Below are 16,597 nucleotides of genomic sequence, written 5' to 3' on the forward strand. Positions count from 1 at the left end.
TTTCAATGGCTGCTAACATTAGTTCACCTACATGTTCCAAATGAAAACTTTACGTGTAACTTAAAAAAAAAGCCATTTTGTTCAAACATCCCCATGTGTTATAATTCTTGCCAAGATCTTTAAAAAGAAGCAAAGTTTGAAGAAAGTCTGTACAGCCATTTTAAAGTGATGAGTTTTACAACTGTTCCCCTCATTCAGCCATTTGTTAGAAGCTGTTGATGTGGATAGGCTTAATCAGTGTTCCCCTCTTGTCTGTATGCAACAGCACCGCACTCTCTGTAAAATGTAAATAGGGATAACTTTTGGTGGCATTGCCTATTTTACACAGGCATATGTCTGGTGTTTAAAGAAACCTAGGAGGCAGGGTAAAGTCAGGCATTTTCAGAGCACAGCACCACAAAACTTTTCAATTCCCATAACAAGACTGAAATGCCTTAAATAGTTTCAGAACTGGATAAAGGTAGCAGATTATTCAAATTCCACTGAGGACAAGTAGCTGAAATATGTGACTAACAGTCCATTAGTTACAATAAATACTGCCTCTGGAAACTCTCCAAACACACACTCAAACCTAGCCTGTATCCCTATAAAAATATGATTTCTGCACGAAAAATAGAAGTGGGCAATGAGGAAAACAGTTCACATCTGACAGAGCTTCCATGTAGAAAACTGCGGGATTTCCAAAAACTTCATGGAATGAATCCCAATCACTCAAGTTTATTTTACACTGAAAAATAGCTTGAGAGCCAGAAAATGCTTGTATTTCACACTGAGAATTTGCATTTTTGTAATTTTTGCAATAAATATGGTCTTGGATGCTGAATTAAACTAGTTAAATATTTTTACTGGATCTTTAAAGTGCATGTGGGCTTCATCATTTACACAAGCAGAGTAGTTCTAGGAAAAAAAGGCTAGATTTTACTTTGTATCAGGAACTTTTGAAAAGATGGAAATAGGGAGTTCAAATGTTGGGCTAAATTCTCTCGAGACATCCATTTATACTGCAACAGTAGCCGAGACGTCAAGATTTTTTGGTGAGAATGAACTCTCAGCCAAGGAACATATATATATATGCAGAAATATAAATAACTAGGTAAAATGGATGTAGGATTTCCCACTGTTTTTAATTATGGGGATCAGGAGACAATAATTGGCACCAAATACTAGGAAGATTTAAAATCAAACTAGATAAAATACTCACACACTCGATAGATAGAGAGATAGTATACCATTGGCAACAAGCAAATAAAAGAAATCCAAGAAACCCTAAAACTCTGGAATATACATTATGCCTAATAGTAAAACCTGTATTTTCCTCTATTTCTGAGTTATGAATTTGCTCTCACTTTGCTGCTCCAATACAGAAGAGAAGTACAAAATAAAATGAATTCCAAAATTTAATACAGAAAGCAAGAAAGTTTAATTGAGCTGCATAAAGACGTTTCGCTGAGATTACATAAAACAAGAGCTTAGTTACAATGCTTCTGTGATCACTAGTTGACAGAAAAAGTATAGAGTATAGTTTAAAAATATTTCATTTACTTCCCTAGTTTTAAGATTTAATTATTACATTTATCCTGCAAGCCATGAAATCAAAACCAAATCAGACTGCTTAAATAGTGTATGAAAAAAATTGCATCGATGTAACAGCTGCAGAATTCATAGGAGAGAGGCATAAAAATATAAAAAAGTCAAGAGTTAAAAATTCTACTGCAAGAGTATTGACTGTAATAAAAGAGAAGACATTAAAATCAGCAGTTGTTAGGTGCCAATACATAATAGAACCCATAAGACATACAACAAATGATGCTAAGTTCAGGAAAAAGAGTCTGTTTTCCAGGAAGAACTTCCTGACAGACACCACAACAAAGCAGAAGGAACGGTGACTGTGTGGTCCCCTTCTGGGTAATAAATCAAGCGTCAAAGATTGATCTGTAGTTAATAAGAAGCCTAAGCCTTCTCCAAGGATTTGTAGTACTCTGTCAGCACTGTCCAGGCTTTGGGAGCCATGAAACCTTCAGGAGGGTTTTGTCCTTCCCGAGCCAACTTGCGCATGCGGGTTCCTGATATAAATTCAAAGTCTTCATGGCTAAAAGAAACAAGCAAAAAGAGGATGTAAATTTAAAAGATGAACATTATATCTGAGACTGACCTTTCCTCCATTTCTTTCGAAGTGACTTTATATTACTTTAATACAACTCCATCTTGGAATGTGATATTTGAGAACCTAACTGTGGTTGCAGACATCCTATTAATGAAGAGTTACAGAATTCTGAAAGTATATACACCCTATAGAATAGACATACATATAATAAGGCAAATAAAGAGTATGTCTGCACACACTCATGACAGATAGTTTCATTCTGCTCCACCGCCTATCTTCTTTCTGAGAACTGTTATTCTTAAAGATAAAATTCAGCAAGACTGAGGGAAATTTGAGGGAAATGAGGATTATATTCTACAGCACTTTAAACACCAAAAAAACACTAGTAATCTAGTCAGAGTTGGTAACAAAAAAAGAAAAATCCCAGCAGTTCGAACCAAACTATCTTCTCTTCATCGGAATTAAACACAATGTCAAAAACAAAAACACAATGTCAGAAAATCAACCAAGTTCTGAAGCAAAAGTGATTTAGTGTTAAATTAAATACAGCAATTTTACTTACTTCATTTGTTCAATTTGCAACATGTATTTGTTACTCATTCTTCACTGATCTGTTTGAAATAAAAGCCAAATATTGACCTCACATGCACATGGTTCAGACTGAAACAAATGAGAACCAAGTGTGTGCATCAGAGGGCAGTAGTTTAAATGCTAAACCATGCTCAGTATGAGCTGGAGGTTAGCAAGGTACAGAAATCAATCCACAGTCCCATTTTTTATTTGGATTGTAGTCCTATGCACAACAGTAAAGCCTAGAATGATCTTCCTGCTCTCAGCAGGGGTGGGTGCCCAGATTGTGGCAACAAAGGAGAAAAATATATAATAAAGTACTATAACTACACAGCATATGAGACACACGTCAAATCAGAAAATAATTTTTAAAAGGGAGGGCACCAGAATGGAGAAAGCTGTACTCTTCAAATTGGAATGAAAATTAGAGAACATTCATCAAGTTTTTCCCCCCCCAACATAGGTAGGACTTTGGTGTCTATGAACCTCTCAATAACTGCGATGGAAAGATTTTTGTCCTATCTACACATGTAGCTGTTTTCAACAATGGCTTGCAGGAGGAGGTTCCCAGGATAACCTTCTAGTGTGAAGAAGATAATACAGAATTTACAGATTAAGAAAGCTTCTGGGAAACAGACTTTCCACATTCTACTCAGTGGGGTGTTAATTTAAATGTTAACACCTAGCTATTTACAAGCAGCAATGGGGCAGGAATTCGAACAGAGGCTCAGTTCGAACAGAGAGGATCAGAAGAGGGTATACCAGCTTTTGGACTGAAAGACTAGGAGGCCCTTCAAATGCATCTCAATAAATGCATAGTTTGACCTCTCCCTAACACTATTTGTCTGAACAGCAGCATCCCTAAGGAACAGCCAAACAGCACAGACCTGAAGACGTGAAGCAAATGTCAGACTTCTGAATTTTTTTTTAATATTTAATAAAATTTTATTTTTTATATATATTTATATTGTGTTTTAAAAATGTTGCAAGCCACCTCAAATATTTTAAAGAGAGGTGGGGCAAAAATATTTTAAATTAAATAAAATACATAAAAGCCTCTGATTATAGAACTTTGGGAAATAGTATAAAGAAATAGAGGTCCATTGCTACATTTTTAATGTTTTAGGAAGCTGGAAGAAGTTTCAATATCTAAAAAAGATTTACCCAAATCTCCATAAATTAAAATTTTGATATGATCAAGAAGTCATTCCTCCTCTCCCACACTTCTTTTTACCTGCAGCAAACATTTTATTTCATGCTACATGACTTTCCTTAAAACCAACAGGCCAATTCTTACCTGGCATAAATAAATTTAGCTAAACTGACAAATGAAACTATTCTCTTATTAATACTTACATTAGGTATTACAATAATGTATAGCTGGTCCAATCATGTTTGCGTAAGCTTTGCATAGACTTTGGTTTAAAGTTGTATTTGTTGTAAGAAAGTTTTTCATTTTAAAACTGAAAATACTATACAAGTACCTTAATTGTTCCACAAATTTGACATATTTACTAATGATAAAGATCAGCTCTTCACGGAGCATTAGCAATTGAGGATGTAACTAGCAAGAAATGGCAGCTTTGTACAACACCATTACTGTAACTATGATTCAATAGGACCCAACATTCTTGAAACAACACTTAGTGGTAAATATAATTTGCTTCCACATGGAAAGGTGTTTTATGAGAAAGTATCTGAAATAATGCAGCTCAAGATAGACTGCTACAAGTACTGCTGGACAAGTTAGGAATTATTGGGGTCATTACTCTGTAGAATGTGAAATTAGGCAGGAATAAAATGGGGTGAGGAAAGGAAAGACACCTTTACTATAAGAATAATGTTGATGCTGGGTGCATGTTTCATGGGCACCTAAGTCTCATTTCTGACCTTCAAGAAAGAGAGACTTATCCACTTAGAAACTTAAATTTCATTTCACTGAGGCTGCTAAGTGCTTAAATCACTTTTGAAAATAAGACTTAGAGAAAATTATATCTATGGGATGGAATTAGCTTTGGTATTTTACAGCATATGTTTACAAAATTTATTTTAAATTAGTTTCCTACCAGTTGTATTTCAGTCTGCAGCACTGGTGTGATGTAGTACCTTTTAAAAGGATAAAGGTTTTCGAAGTCCCCAATAACAAAAAAGAGCATGTCCTTGGTTTATTTCCCCCTTAGCCTCAGAAACTATTTTTGTGTTAGGGAGCAGCTATACAGATTTGTTGGTATAGCAGAAAATGTCATGAAGAATCTACACAAGGATTAACAACTCCATTTAAATTATACAATTTGAGGAGCAACAGCAATTAAACACTCATTCCAAACAGACAAGAATAAACCAGCTATGGAAACTGTCAACATTGTGTGGGAAACAGAAAGCTTGATCTTCAAAATATGCACCAATGAGATGGAAGTTTTACCAAAGTTTTACTGTATTGGAGCACTAGTATACTGAAACTGTAAAATCACTCCATGAAATATGTTTGTAAGTGGGCACTAGGGACGTAAGCAATTAGTCAACTAAGCATATGGTGTCCCCAGGCTGCAAACCGCATTTCAAAGCGGCAGCACTGCGTGGAGCCCAGGATCAGGGAGGGAGTCCCCAGCTGATCCTGGGCTCCACGCGGCGCTTTCACCTTTGAAGTGCTGTTGCTACACTTCAAAGGCAAAGGGGGACCTATCAACTAATCAAACAGTTGATGCAAAATGCATCAACTATTCAATTAGTCAATAAATAACCCTTGCTCCCCTAGCCTTGCTCCCCTAGCCTTGCTGCCTCTGTATAAGAGGCAGCAAGGCGGGAGTGGGGCGAGATTGGGAGCCGGTCCCTACAGTGAGCTGGCTTTTAAGCTGACGAAAGGAGAAAAAAAAAAAAGCACTGGCTCTCTTAAATCACCAATTGTTTTTATCTTCACAATAGACCGCTGGTAGGCAGGGAAGTCCCCAGCTGAGGATTTCCATTTTACACAAGAGGAGCTAAGGGCTGATAGACTAAGTGACTTGCCCAAAGTCACAGAAGAAATTGATGGCTGAGCTGGTAAATGAACTCAGGTTCTTGAATCCCAGTCCAGTGCCCTAATTGCTAGACTACCTTTCCTACACTAGAGAGAGACCTTGAGGGAAGGATCCTGGAACTTCAGAAATATATGCATGTTTTCACATGTACAGGCCCTGAAGCCCAGACACATTTTTTCTACTTCCTGAGCTAGAAGACAACAAAAATGTGTGTGTGTGTGTGTGTGTGTGTGCATACACAGGAAAAAGTTAGAATCACTGACAGACCAGGTCAGTATCCAGAAGGGCCAGGAAGCTCCTACAAAGGCCAGCCAATGCAGGGAGGAGAAGGGGGGAGGGAGTAGTAATGCCACACATCACCCCTGAGCAGGCTGAGTGATCAGGGCAAACAAGCTGCCTTCATAATTGAGGCCTGATATACACCATATAGTGCACAGATGTAGTATACGGAAGATGTATGCTATAGACTCAAAGTACCTATTGAAAGCAGTTGTGTTTGGGAACGTGAACAACTAGTTGGCTATCTGATAAGCAAATGCTTATCGGATAGTCGACATTAGTCGACTAATCACTCCCCCCTTGCTGCCTCTATCAGAAAAAGGCAGCAAGGGGGGGGGGGGAACAGGAGGGGATGCTTCAAAGCAGGGGTGCATCAAAAACTAGGATATAAAAGCTGAAAGACTTGGAAAAAAAGTACAACCAAAATCTCACATGTTACTCAGAACATTAATAAGATTTAAAGTTAAAACAACTTACTGCTCAAAATCATAATAATCCATGCACTTCTTTTTCTTATTATAAGCTGCAACTCTGAAGGGTACAATTTCCAATGTTTTAAGACCTGGAGCCATAGTCAGCACTTTTGCACCATGGGTTGGTTCATAGAGATCTTTTCCAGTCTCAGGATGTGGCATGCCTGCTGGGTCTCGTCCCACAATGTAGAAGTTAGCGCCTGCTACCATCCGTGACCTGCAATGCCACTGAACCTAGAATGCAATTTGGGAAAAATATATGAACAGGAGATAAAGAAGTTGTTGGGAGGCTAGGATAATGCTATTGTTCCTGCTAAACTAGTACAATTGCTTATAATTTAGGACTATGCTCTGGTGACTCATGGGTCTCAAGAAAATAAATAAAATGTGCATCAGTGTATCTAGTTTTGTTCTTGTTCTATAGTAAAAAATATAAAACAAGAGTTTGGATGTAAGCCATATTAAACATCAGTCAGGTCCACAATTCTCAAGCCATAAATCAGTGAGGGTTCAACAGAGCACTTGCTATTAGGTTCAGAAAGACCTGACTGGTCTCAGTGCAGATTTTCTAATTTCAGCTGGTAAGTTTTATTAAAAGGTAGTCAGACTACAATGAATATTTCCTTCCTACTTCTACATGTAAGCAATTGCTGTAGTTGCTCTAGGGATGTCATGTTAAGATGCAGGGAGAAACTTCAGCAGGAGATTGATATGACTACACAGGTTGGAAAGAATATGTTGACATGACAGAGGTATGGAATGAATAATGAACTGAATGGTCAGCAGGGACTTCTAAATTTAAAAGAACTAAATTTAAAAAAAAAAATCTATGAGGGCAAATGCTAAGTAATTTATTAGGCTACACAACACCCTTGTGTGGGATAATGAGTAGGATTCAAAATAGATTAGCCATTTGCATGCATGAGAGCATCTTTAGTTGTACTAACAATGAGGTAAAAATTGTCATGTTTCAATCTTCTAAAAAAGAGGACTAGGGAAGAACATCTCCCCTTGAGGTAAAATATTGCAGTGTTAATGTAGATATTATTAGGAGAATTTTTTTTTCTTTTTTAAACACAACTTTCTCTGAAACTTGCCCACTATAAAAGACAAGAGACTACAACAGAGAGAACTAATGCGTAAATCACTACTTTTAAAAAAAATGTTTCACGGTAATGTCAAAATTAACCTGTGTGTAGAAAACAATGCAGAAGTGCTATTCTGATAATTCTACAAAAAAAATGTACTTGAACCTAATATGCTGGGACAGGAGAGTCTGTCACATGTTCAAACGGTGGACAAGTATAGGCAAATAGCCTTTAGCCTATAAATGATACTACTGAAATGACTTTCAAAACTCTCCAATTTGTAAATATAATCCTTCATCTAGACTGAGGCTATGTCTACACTACAAAGAAAAGTCAGAAAAAGAGACGCAATTTACATATCTTTTTCCACTTTTCTTCCAAAAGAGGCTTTTCTGACAGTTGGCCCATCTACACAGGGCCAAATGTTGGGGAAAAACCCCTCTTTTGGAACATCCTTCTTCCTCATAAAACGAGGTATACAGGGATGACGACAAAACACGTCCACTTTTCCGACATTTTATTTTTCGGAGAAGCAGGCGCATACCTTGGATGCAGCAGTGCTTTTCCAGGATACCGGAAGTATCCCAGAAAAGCTCTGTAGTCTAGATATACCCTTAGTCTAAAATTGAATCAGTTATCTATATAATTTTTATATTTATTCCCCAAATGTACTAACAGGAGTGTTGTGAATAAAACACAAGTCGTCATTCTTCCACTCTACTGTGCACTGATTAGGCCTCAATTGAAGTATTGTGTCCAGTTCTGGGCACCACACTTCAGGAAAGATGTGGAGAAATTGGTGACTATCCAGAGAAGAGCAACAAAAATGATTAAAGGTCTACAAAACATGAGCTATGAGGTAAGGCTGAAGGAATTGGGCTTGTTTAGTTTGGAAAGGAGAAGACTAAGAGGAGACATGATAGCGGTTTTCAGGTATCTAAATGGGTGTCACGGGGGGGGGGGGGAAATTGTTCTCCTTATTCTCCTCTGATGATAGGACAAGAAGCAATGGGCTTAAACTGTAGCAAAGGAGGTTTAGGTTGGACATTAGGAAAAACTTCCTACCTGTGAGGGTGGTTAAACACTGGAATAAATTGCCACAGTTGCCTTGTGGAATCTCCATCGTTGGAGATATTCAAGAGCAGGTTAGACAGACATCTATCAGGGATTATATAGACCGTGGCTGGTCCTGCCACAAGGGCAGGGGACTGGACTTAATGATCTCTTGAGGTCCCTTTAAATTCTAGTATTCTACAATTCTACCAAATTTATAGTCTATTGTGACCAATTTCATGGTCATGGGATTTTTAATATTGCAAATGTCATGATTTTAGCTATTTAAATCTGAAATTTTATGGTGGTGTAAATTTTAAAAAAGGAGTTTTGAGGGGGTTTTGCAAGGTTATTGTAGAGAGGATTTTACTGCCACTCTTAATTCTGCACTGCTGGTGGTGTTGCATTCAAAGATGAGCAGCTGGACAGTTGCAGCTGCTGGCCCCCCCTAAAATAACCTTGTGAGTCCCCCTGCAAGCACCTTTTGTTTCAGGACCCTCCCAAATTTAGAAAGGATTGTCTCCCCAGTAATATCTATATTAGTCTAGGGTAGTGTTTCTCAATCATTTTTTATAAAGTACCCCTTTTAAAAAAAAAATTTAAGTACCCCCAGTACCTACAATTTTCAGACAATTTTTTTCCTAGCATTACAACACATTTGTTTAAAACCCTTAATTGTAGCTGGGCGGGCGATTAAATTTTTGGGTGTAAAAAGTACAAAAATAATAAAGCACTGTAAAACTTCACACAAAAATTCAGTTTTCTCCAAATTTCAGTTGTGTTAACGTACCCCCCCCCCGACTTCTCTTGAGTACCCCTAAACGTACTCGGACCACTGGCATAAGGTACTGTGCTAATTAGGCCTTAACTGAGTAGTGTGTCCAGTTCTGGGCACCACATTCAAAAAAGAAGAAAATTGGAGAGGGTCCAGAAAAGAGAAACAAAAACGATTAAAGGTCTAGAAAACATGATCTGTGAGGGAAGACCAGAAGAACTGGGTTTGTTTAGTTTGGAAAAGAGAAGTCTCAGAGGAGACATGGTAGCAGTTTTCAAGTACCTAAAAAGGTGTTCCACAAGGAGGAGGGAGAAAAATTCTTCTTCTCGTCCTCTGATGATAGGACAAGAAGCACAGGCTTAAATTGCAGCAAGCGAGAGTTTAGGTTGGACTTTAGGAAAAACTTCCTGTCAGGGTGGTTAAGCCCTGGAATAAATTACCTAGGGAGGTTGTGGAATCTGCATCATTGGAGATATATAAGAGTAGGTTAGATAAACATCTATCAGGGATGCTCTAGACAGAACTTGGTCCTGTTGTAAGGATTTCAAAGTCCCTTACAGTTCTAATATTCTATTATTCTAAAAGCACACAAAGAGCAGATTTCACAGGACACCAGATTTGATGGGTTTTCTAAGACTTTCAACGTGGCAGAGCCCTCTCCATAAAGACGCACTATAACCTTCTGCAACTTAGAAAGCTCCCTTTATTAACACCACACTGGAACATAAACCACTAATTAAAATCTACATGTTAGCCATCTATTTCTATACACCAATTCAACAGTCGGACCAGTAAGAAGAGTATTTCTAGCCACACAGTTGGTCAAACATTGCACTGTTCTGCATGCAAGTCGGGAACTCTGAGCACACAGATGGCTCGAGCACTCTGTGTCCCAGTACTTTTGCTTGGTTCACAGGGAGATAAAAAGCAGGAACGGAGACGGCAACAAATACCTCGGATGAGATTCTGGGCTCCCGCCTCACAAACTATCTGCGTATCACCAAGAATACAGTTGGGAAGAAAATTAAGCAACCTTGAATTTTTTTGCTATCCTTTTTGGGAACACTCAGTAATTTCTCCGAAAAAGTTTTGTTTTTTTCCTTCCCCCCCCCCCCCCCGGGGTAATTTATTGGTTTCCAGCATAATGACAGATTAATGCAAAGTCTTTCCATCAATGAAATATGATCTAAGCTCCACGTTTCCATTTGTAAATGAAATACATTCCTCCTCTAAAAGATGCACAGCCCAGTGATTTTCTGCCAAAAATCCCATCAGAGCATTAAAAAAACATATATAAACATTTTAATTACAAACATTACTATAGGTTAATCAGAACTATGAAATAAACATTTACGCACTTTCAGCGGTTTTACTTCTGCCAAACAAAAGTCAAACTAGAAACAACTCTCCATCTGTGTTTCCCTGGCCTTCCAAACTGCACTGGGTGGCCATAGTAGATCAGGAGGCATCTGGCATCTTGAAGACAGTTTGATCAGTTAGCAAGTTCTGCAAGATGGCAAGAGACTAAAGAGACTGCTAGGAGGCAGAATGCCAAAGGACTGCATATTCCCCACTGTCCTTTTCTTTTATCACAAAGAGTTTTCATAGTAGAACAAGTCAGCAAATGACAAGAACTGAGCAATTAGAGAAAAATGGCAGCTTCTGATGAATTACTGTCAGGTCATAATAAAAAATTATATATGAATGAGCAACTTCTTACCTGATAATTTTCTGTTAACAGCTTCTCTGCTGTTAACAGCTTCTCTCCCACGAATAATGGGTTAATACCATTTACCTAAGAAATTTGGAGGTAATCCAATTTTGCTGGAAGCTGCAGCTCAGCCCACCAGAAGAGCTCTTCCAAAACTGTAAAAACCCTCCAGCAGTAATGGATTAGCATTAAAATAACAACTTGATTTATATAGAATAACCTTAAGCAATTAATTCAGTTACAAATTGCATCCTAGTCATTTATCAGACCACCAGGGTAGGCTGAATAAGGAGAGAATCTGCTAACAGAGTATTTCCAGGCCACAAATTTCTTATTCTGTTTCACAGCTTTTCTCCTCTTTCATCACTAATGAGAAGTAGTGAACCACATAACCGGGGGGGAGGGGGGGAGGAGACAAGCAGAGTTTTAATTACTGTAACAGAACTACAGCAAGAGATTTGTAATTTAAAAGAATTACACTACCACTGGATGCCTCTGCAAGCAATGGAAATCTACTCTGCAATCTTCCTCCAACAAGACTTTCTGTAAGACCACTAAGAGATGTGAATCTTTCTTCGCAAGTTATTTTTTCGGATTCTGAGCATTCCAATTGGTGCAGGATATTAACATCTTGACTGCAGCAAACTTTGAAGACCTAGGCTGTGCCATTTTGGATAGAATGAGATTAAAGAGGTCCAACTAGCATGTGTCTTCATATTTGAGATGTATTTTTACAGCTCTACACATGATCAAAAAGATGCTAAAAAGACTGAAACAAAATGATGCCAGAATTATTTCCCACTAACCTGAGAAAGAGGGATTATTTTGGCGCTAAGAACTCCTGGCAGGGTGGATAAAAAAAATTGATGGAAATATGATCCTGAAATAGACAGACCTTGGGTCTGATTCCGTACAGCTATTCCTGTGTAAAAGAGCAGTGTCACCAACAACTGCTTCAAGCTGTACACAAGAGGCCCAAACTAACAAATACAGACTATGGGATGAACCGGTGGCATTCTGAAGATCCAGGACTGGGAGCCTTTTTTCTATGAGCTCAGCACCTATTTAGATACTTAAAGTGGAAAGATTTTCAAGAGTATTCTGAAGCCAGCAGCAGCTCCCAGTAGTCTCAGCAGATGCTGAGCACAAATGAAAAATCTGGCCACTTTGTTTAGATGTTTAAACAGGAGCTCTTTTGAAAATCTGTCCCTTAGAATCTTAGAAGATGGGTATTCCCCATGTCATGTATATTAGATCTACTGTACCTCTGTCTAATTCCGAAATACTAATATTTCTGTTAGCAATATATTCAGACTAATCTTTCAAGAAAACGATTCTGTAACTTAAAAGAATAGAACGTTACAAGTATAATCACTTCCCCAACATCATCGCAACAGTCAGAAAATGTGAAATGTGAACTATACCGTTCCCACAGCAATTTTAAATACAGCCATACTGCATCTGTGTTGTATTTCTGATTACTTGTTAGACTAAAATATATCCTGAATAGAGGAAACAACACTTATTAGAAATTTACTTTGCATTTCCTGATTTTTTGTTACAGGCTGGCTGCACGGGGGCAGCAATCAGGGCCACGCTTGCCTTGGCTCCCCTGCCCCAATCATGATGGAGCAGCGTGGGTGGCCATGCAGGATCGCGGCTTCACTGGTGTGGGCTGGCGTGACCCTGGTCCTGACTATGCCAGAATGGCCTGGGCAACCATGCAGGGCCCCCGCCTGATTGGGAAGACGACGGAACTCTGGCTGCACCAGCAGAACCCCAGCCCTGGAGTCGATGGCAGAACTCTGGCCCCGACAGAGTGGCCTGAGTGGCCAGGCGGGACCCTGGTCATGTTGGCTCAATCCGTCAGGACCCCGGTTTGGACCTCACTGATGGAATCCTGACCCGGACGGAGCTGCCTGGGGCAGGGAGAGGAGGGAACAATAACAGTGCATTTCTCTCTTTCATTGATAAAGAGAATGAACCTTATGAGCTTTGTATAAAACTTTTATAGAGTAAGATGGATTTCTTTGGGTGTGGTCTCTTTTGAGGGCTGTGCTTCTGGATGCTGTTAAGTCCTATAACTGAGTTCTCCCAGAACTGAGAAAATTTGCATTTTTACAGTATTAAGAGTCAAGGGACTTGTTCTGCAGATGCTTCACACACAGATCTCTACTGAAAGATTAACGTGCATAACAGTCTAGTCTGCATTAAAGTATACTGTAAGTCTTCATAGTGCTATCAGGGCATGAAACACGGAATTGAACATTTAAGAGGGGAGCTCATAAAATATCTAAGTACTGTGCAAATACTGGAACCAGGAACAAATTACAGATTTACCACTGTACAAATGGTATGAATTTTCACCTTGACCACAGTTAGATAGCACATGTACTGGATTCCATTGCCAATGAGGGCTATGGTTGCAAAGAAAGATTCTGAAGTCTGTTAGGCAAGATTTTAAATCTTTGCACCATGAACACACCATCACTTACACAAGTAACATACAGATAAGCTAGTACAGCTGATGGGATTTTCCTGATCTTTAAAGGAAAATTTTATTTGTTATACTTGTAACCCACACATCTAGTGTGGGTCACTGTCCAACGTAGTGGCACTTAGACCACTTACAGCAACTGATAAGGACAAATGAGCTCTACAACCTAAGCTGAGAGCAGCTGGCTTTTAGCTCAAGCAGTAAAGGCTCCTTCACTGAGGTCCAAAGTTCAAATCCCCCACCTGACAGTAACATACTGGCTAAGAACAACCAAAAAATCCCAGACACAATGAGACATGGTAGAGGATACAACTGGTGTTTCATCAGAATAATTTCTGAAAGTTTTAGAATCATAAAACACATAGGTGAGAGGCAAGAACACAATCAGCAGCTATTGTCCAAGTTTGATACATTCGTATTTCTTAGAAATGTGCTCATCTTCCCCAGTGGGTGAACCAGTTAAGATTTTTATATGGAATCTGCTCTTTTTGAAGTTGATCCTTTTCCTTCATAGATAACTGTCACAACCGCAAATGTCGTTTCCTAGCTGGTTATTCAACACACCATAAAAAGAGGTTTTTAAAACTTACAAAAATGCTAAATTGAGGCCTACAAAACATGCCCATTAAATCTTTACAGACTGGAAAACCATGTACATCCTGTTGATAACCATACTGGCTTAACAGCTGCCTGTTGTTCTGTAAATCATTTGCTCTAACGAAACAAATCTGGTACCAATGTCTTCTAAATGACCTACAGAAAATAATTAAAGGAAGAGGATCTTTTTTTTTTTTCTCCCCCTTAGCTGGCTACAACACATTATGGTAGGCTGCTTTCTGATGTCACTGGAAATGCTGCACAAATTAGGGGATGTTTCTTATTTTATTCAATATAATGACTGAAGGGTTGTGGGGAAGGCATTCAAATCCCTCTTACACACTCAAGATTTGCACTTGGAAAAACATGGACACAAGGACACTGTATTCATAAGCGACATAATATACAAGTGTTTCATTTTCTTAAACCACAACAGAGTACAAGTAGCCAAACATTAATGCCCTTTCAAAAATCTTAAGTCAAGAGCATTGTTAAGTCCAAAAAAGAGCATTTTTTAAAAATCTGTAGGAATCTAGTTTTATTGAGGTGTGGCAAGTAGATCTGGAAGTAGAAGACTGCTGTTTATTCTCAAAACACATCCACCGCAATCAACAGCACAAGGTTTCCCTGGTACCTAGCTAACATTCCTTGACTATGGGCAAAAAGGCGGTTCAGACTTCATAACTTGTCTACCAACAATGAGAGAGAACATTAAATGTGATTCCTGGTTTTTGCTAGGTGTGTTCCCTGTCTATGATAACTATATTAAGTTCTCTAAAACATCTTTAGGTGGTTAATTTTCAGTCATTGTGAAGCTGGTCAGGATATGAACTTCCCATGGCCTGAAGAAAAAAAATGGTAATGAGATACAGAACTAATGTCCCTTGAGACAATCTCTCTCAAATGTGAATGTTTAATTCTCTTCACTGTATCTCACAACCTCTAGAGAATTTAATTTGAATGCAAACCTCTAAATAAAATCTTGCCAAAAGTTATTTCATAGTCTTATTTATGTAACACCATAAAACAACTCTCCCTAGATTAAGTTTGTCAAAGATACACTCTCCCTATCCTCGCACCCACTGTCCCATTTTTAATTGGGACATAAAACTAGAATCTCTAGAAAACAAATTTATTGACAATTATTCAGTATGGTAACAGACCTGATAGTCTTTTTTCTTTTTTAGATGAAGTTAAGAGGTAATATTATATCTTGTCCTTTTTTAACAGCAGGAAAGGAAACAGCAGCTAAAAATTTGACACTGCTCTGTCTCCCATCTCCCAGTTCAAACCCTTTAATACAAATAGGAATTACTGCATAGAAAAACAGATTTTTGTCAGGATAGCAAAAGGATTTCTGTGGTGGTGTTGGTTAAGGAAGAGATTATTATTAAAGACTCACTTGACGATAAAAAACCAGCACAACAGAAAACATTACATAGACACTAATTGCTTTTAAACTCTCATCATTCATCTACCTCAGTTGGCCCAGCATACATCATGGGTGATGGAAATATGGCCACCACTGTTGTTTCTGGATTCAATATTCCTTCCTCCAGTACTGCCGCATGTTGCTTCATACGCCACATCAGAGGAACATCATCATCTTTTGTCCAGCCACCAAGTGGATGCAACAGCAGAACAGGACGCCGGTAGCCCCGTTCTAGGAGCTGCTTATGGGTATCCTGCATTAACAGAGCATGACCATTGTGTACTGGATTGCGCAACTGGAATGCAAAGACAGCATCTATGGGAAGAAAAATAGGCCAAAACGTTCAGAGTTACTATTCACAAAGTCTAGATCCCGGACAGCAGATTGCATGATTTAACAACGCTGAACTGTAATCACTGCTCTAGGTATTTGATCAGCCTTTTGGAAGTAGCTAAACAATATGGATTCAAACCTTGCTCACAGTGCAGAAGCTAAATCCTCTAGATAATTACAGGTTTTGGTTATCAAGTTGTGTCAATAATGGCGTGCCTATATAGTTGCGTTAATCATTCTGAAATACTACAATTGAGCTCTACACAAAGCTACTTTCCCTTAAAAATATTCAGAACAGACTAAAATACAAAGTCTGCTTATCAAGTGGGGCATCTCCCCAAGAGCATATTGCTTCCATGATCTGCACTGGTTACCAGGAGGTTCTCAAATCATGGTCCACAGAAAACTGGCTGGTCCTATGGTGCTGGGGCCATGGTCCCTTCTGGTGGCCTACATCTTCTGTCTGGGAGTATGCCAGCTACTTGCACACACTAGCATAGCCAGGGACAGCTGCTGGTGAACCTGGTGCCTGCCCCAGTAAGTGAGGCTGCAGGAGGTACAGCCATGCTGGAGGTGTCCAGGCTGGACACTGTCTCCTGCAAGTGGAGACCTTACTGGCTGCTGCTTTTTCCACTACAGTTCCTGTCCAGTTGCTGGCCATGACCCTG

At 38.9% G+C, this 16,597-nt stretch overlaps 1 protein-coding gene across 2 annotated transcripts in view; it reads right to left on the reverse strand.

The window, feature by feature from the left end:
• Positions 1 to 1,384: 1,384 nt before the first annotated feature.
• The window catches only part of PAPSS1 (3'-phosphoadenosine 5'-phosphosulfate synthase 1), a 60,654-nt gene continuing 45,441 nt past the window's right edge, over positions 1,385 to 16,597 (reverse strand). For both annotated transcript variants that reach the window (XM_006119302.4, XM_006119303.4), the window contains exons 10-12: positions 15,643 to 15,911; positions 6,448 to 6,677; positions 1,385 to 2,089 (exon numbers count right to left, since the gene is read on the reverse strand). In XM_006119302.4, coding sequence (XP_006119364.2) covers positions 1,951 to 2,089; positions 6,448 to 6,677; positions 15,643 to 15,911 — 638 coding nt within the window. In that variant the 3' untranslated portion in view covers positions 1,385 to 1,950. The remainder of the gene's footprint in view (positions 2,090 to 6,447; positions 6,678 to 15,642; positions 15,912 to 16,597) is intronic.

The sequence above is a fragment of the Pelodiscus sinensis genome, chromosome 5 (genome assembly GCF_049634645.1).
Source record: "Pelodiscus sinensis isolate JC-2024 chromosome 5, ASM4963464v1, whole genome shotgun sequence".
In the NCBI taxonomy this organism is placed as follows: domain Eukaryota; kingdom Metazoa; phylum Chordata; order Testudines; family Trionychidae; genus Pelodiscus; species Pelodiscus sinensis.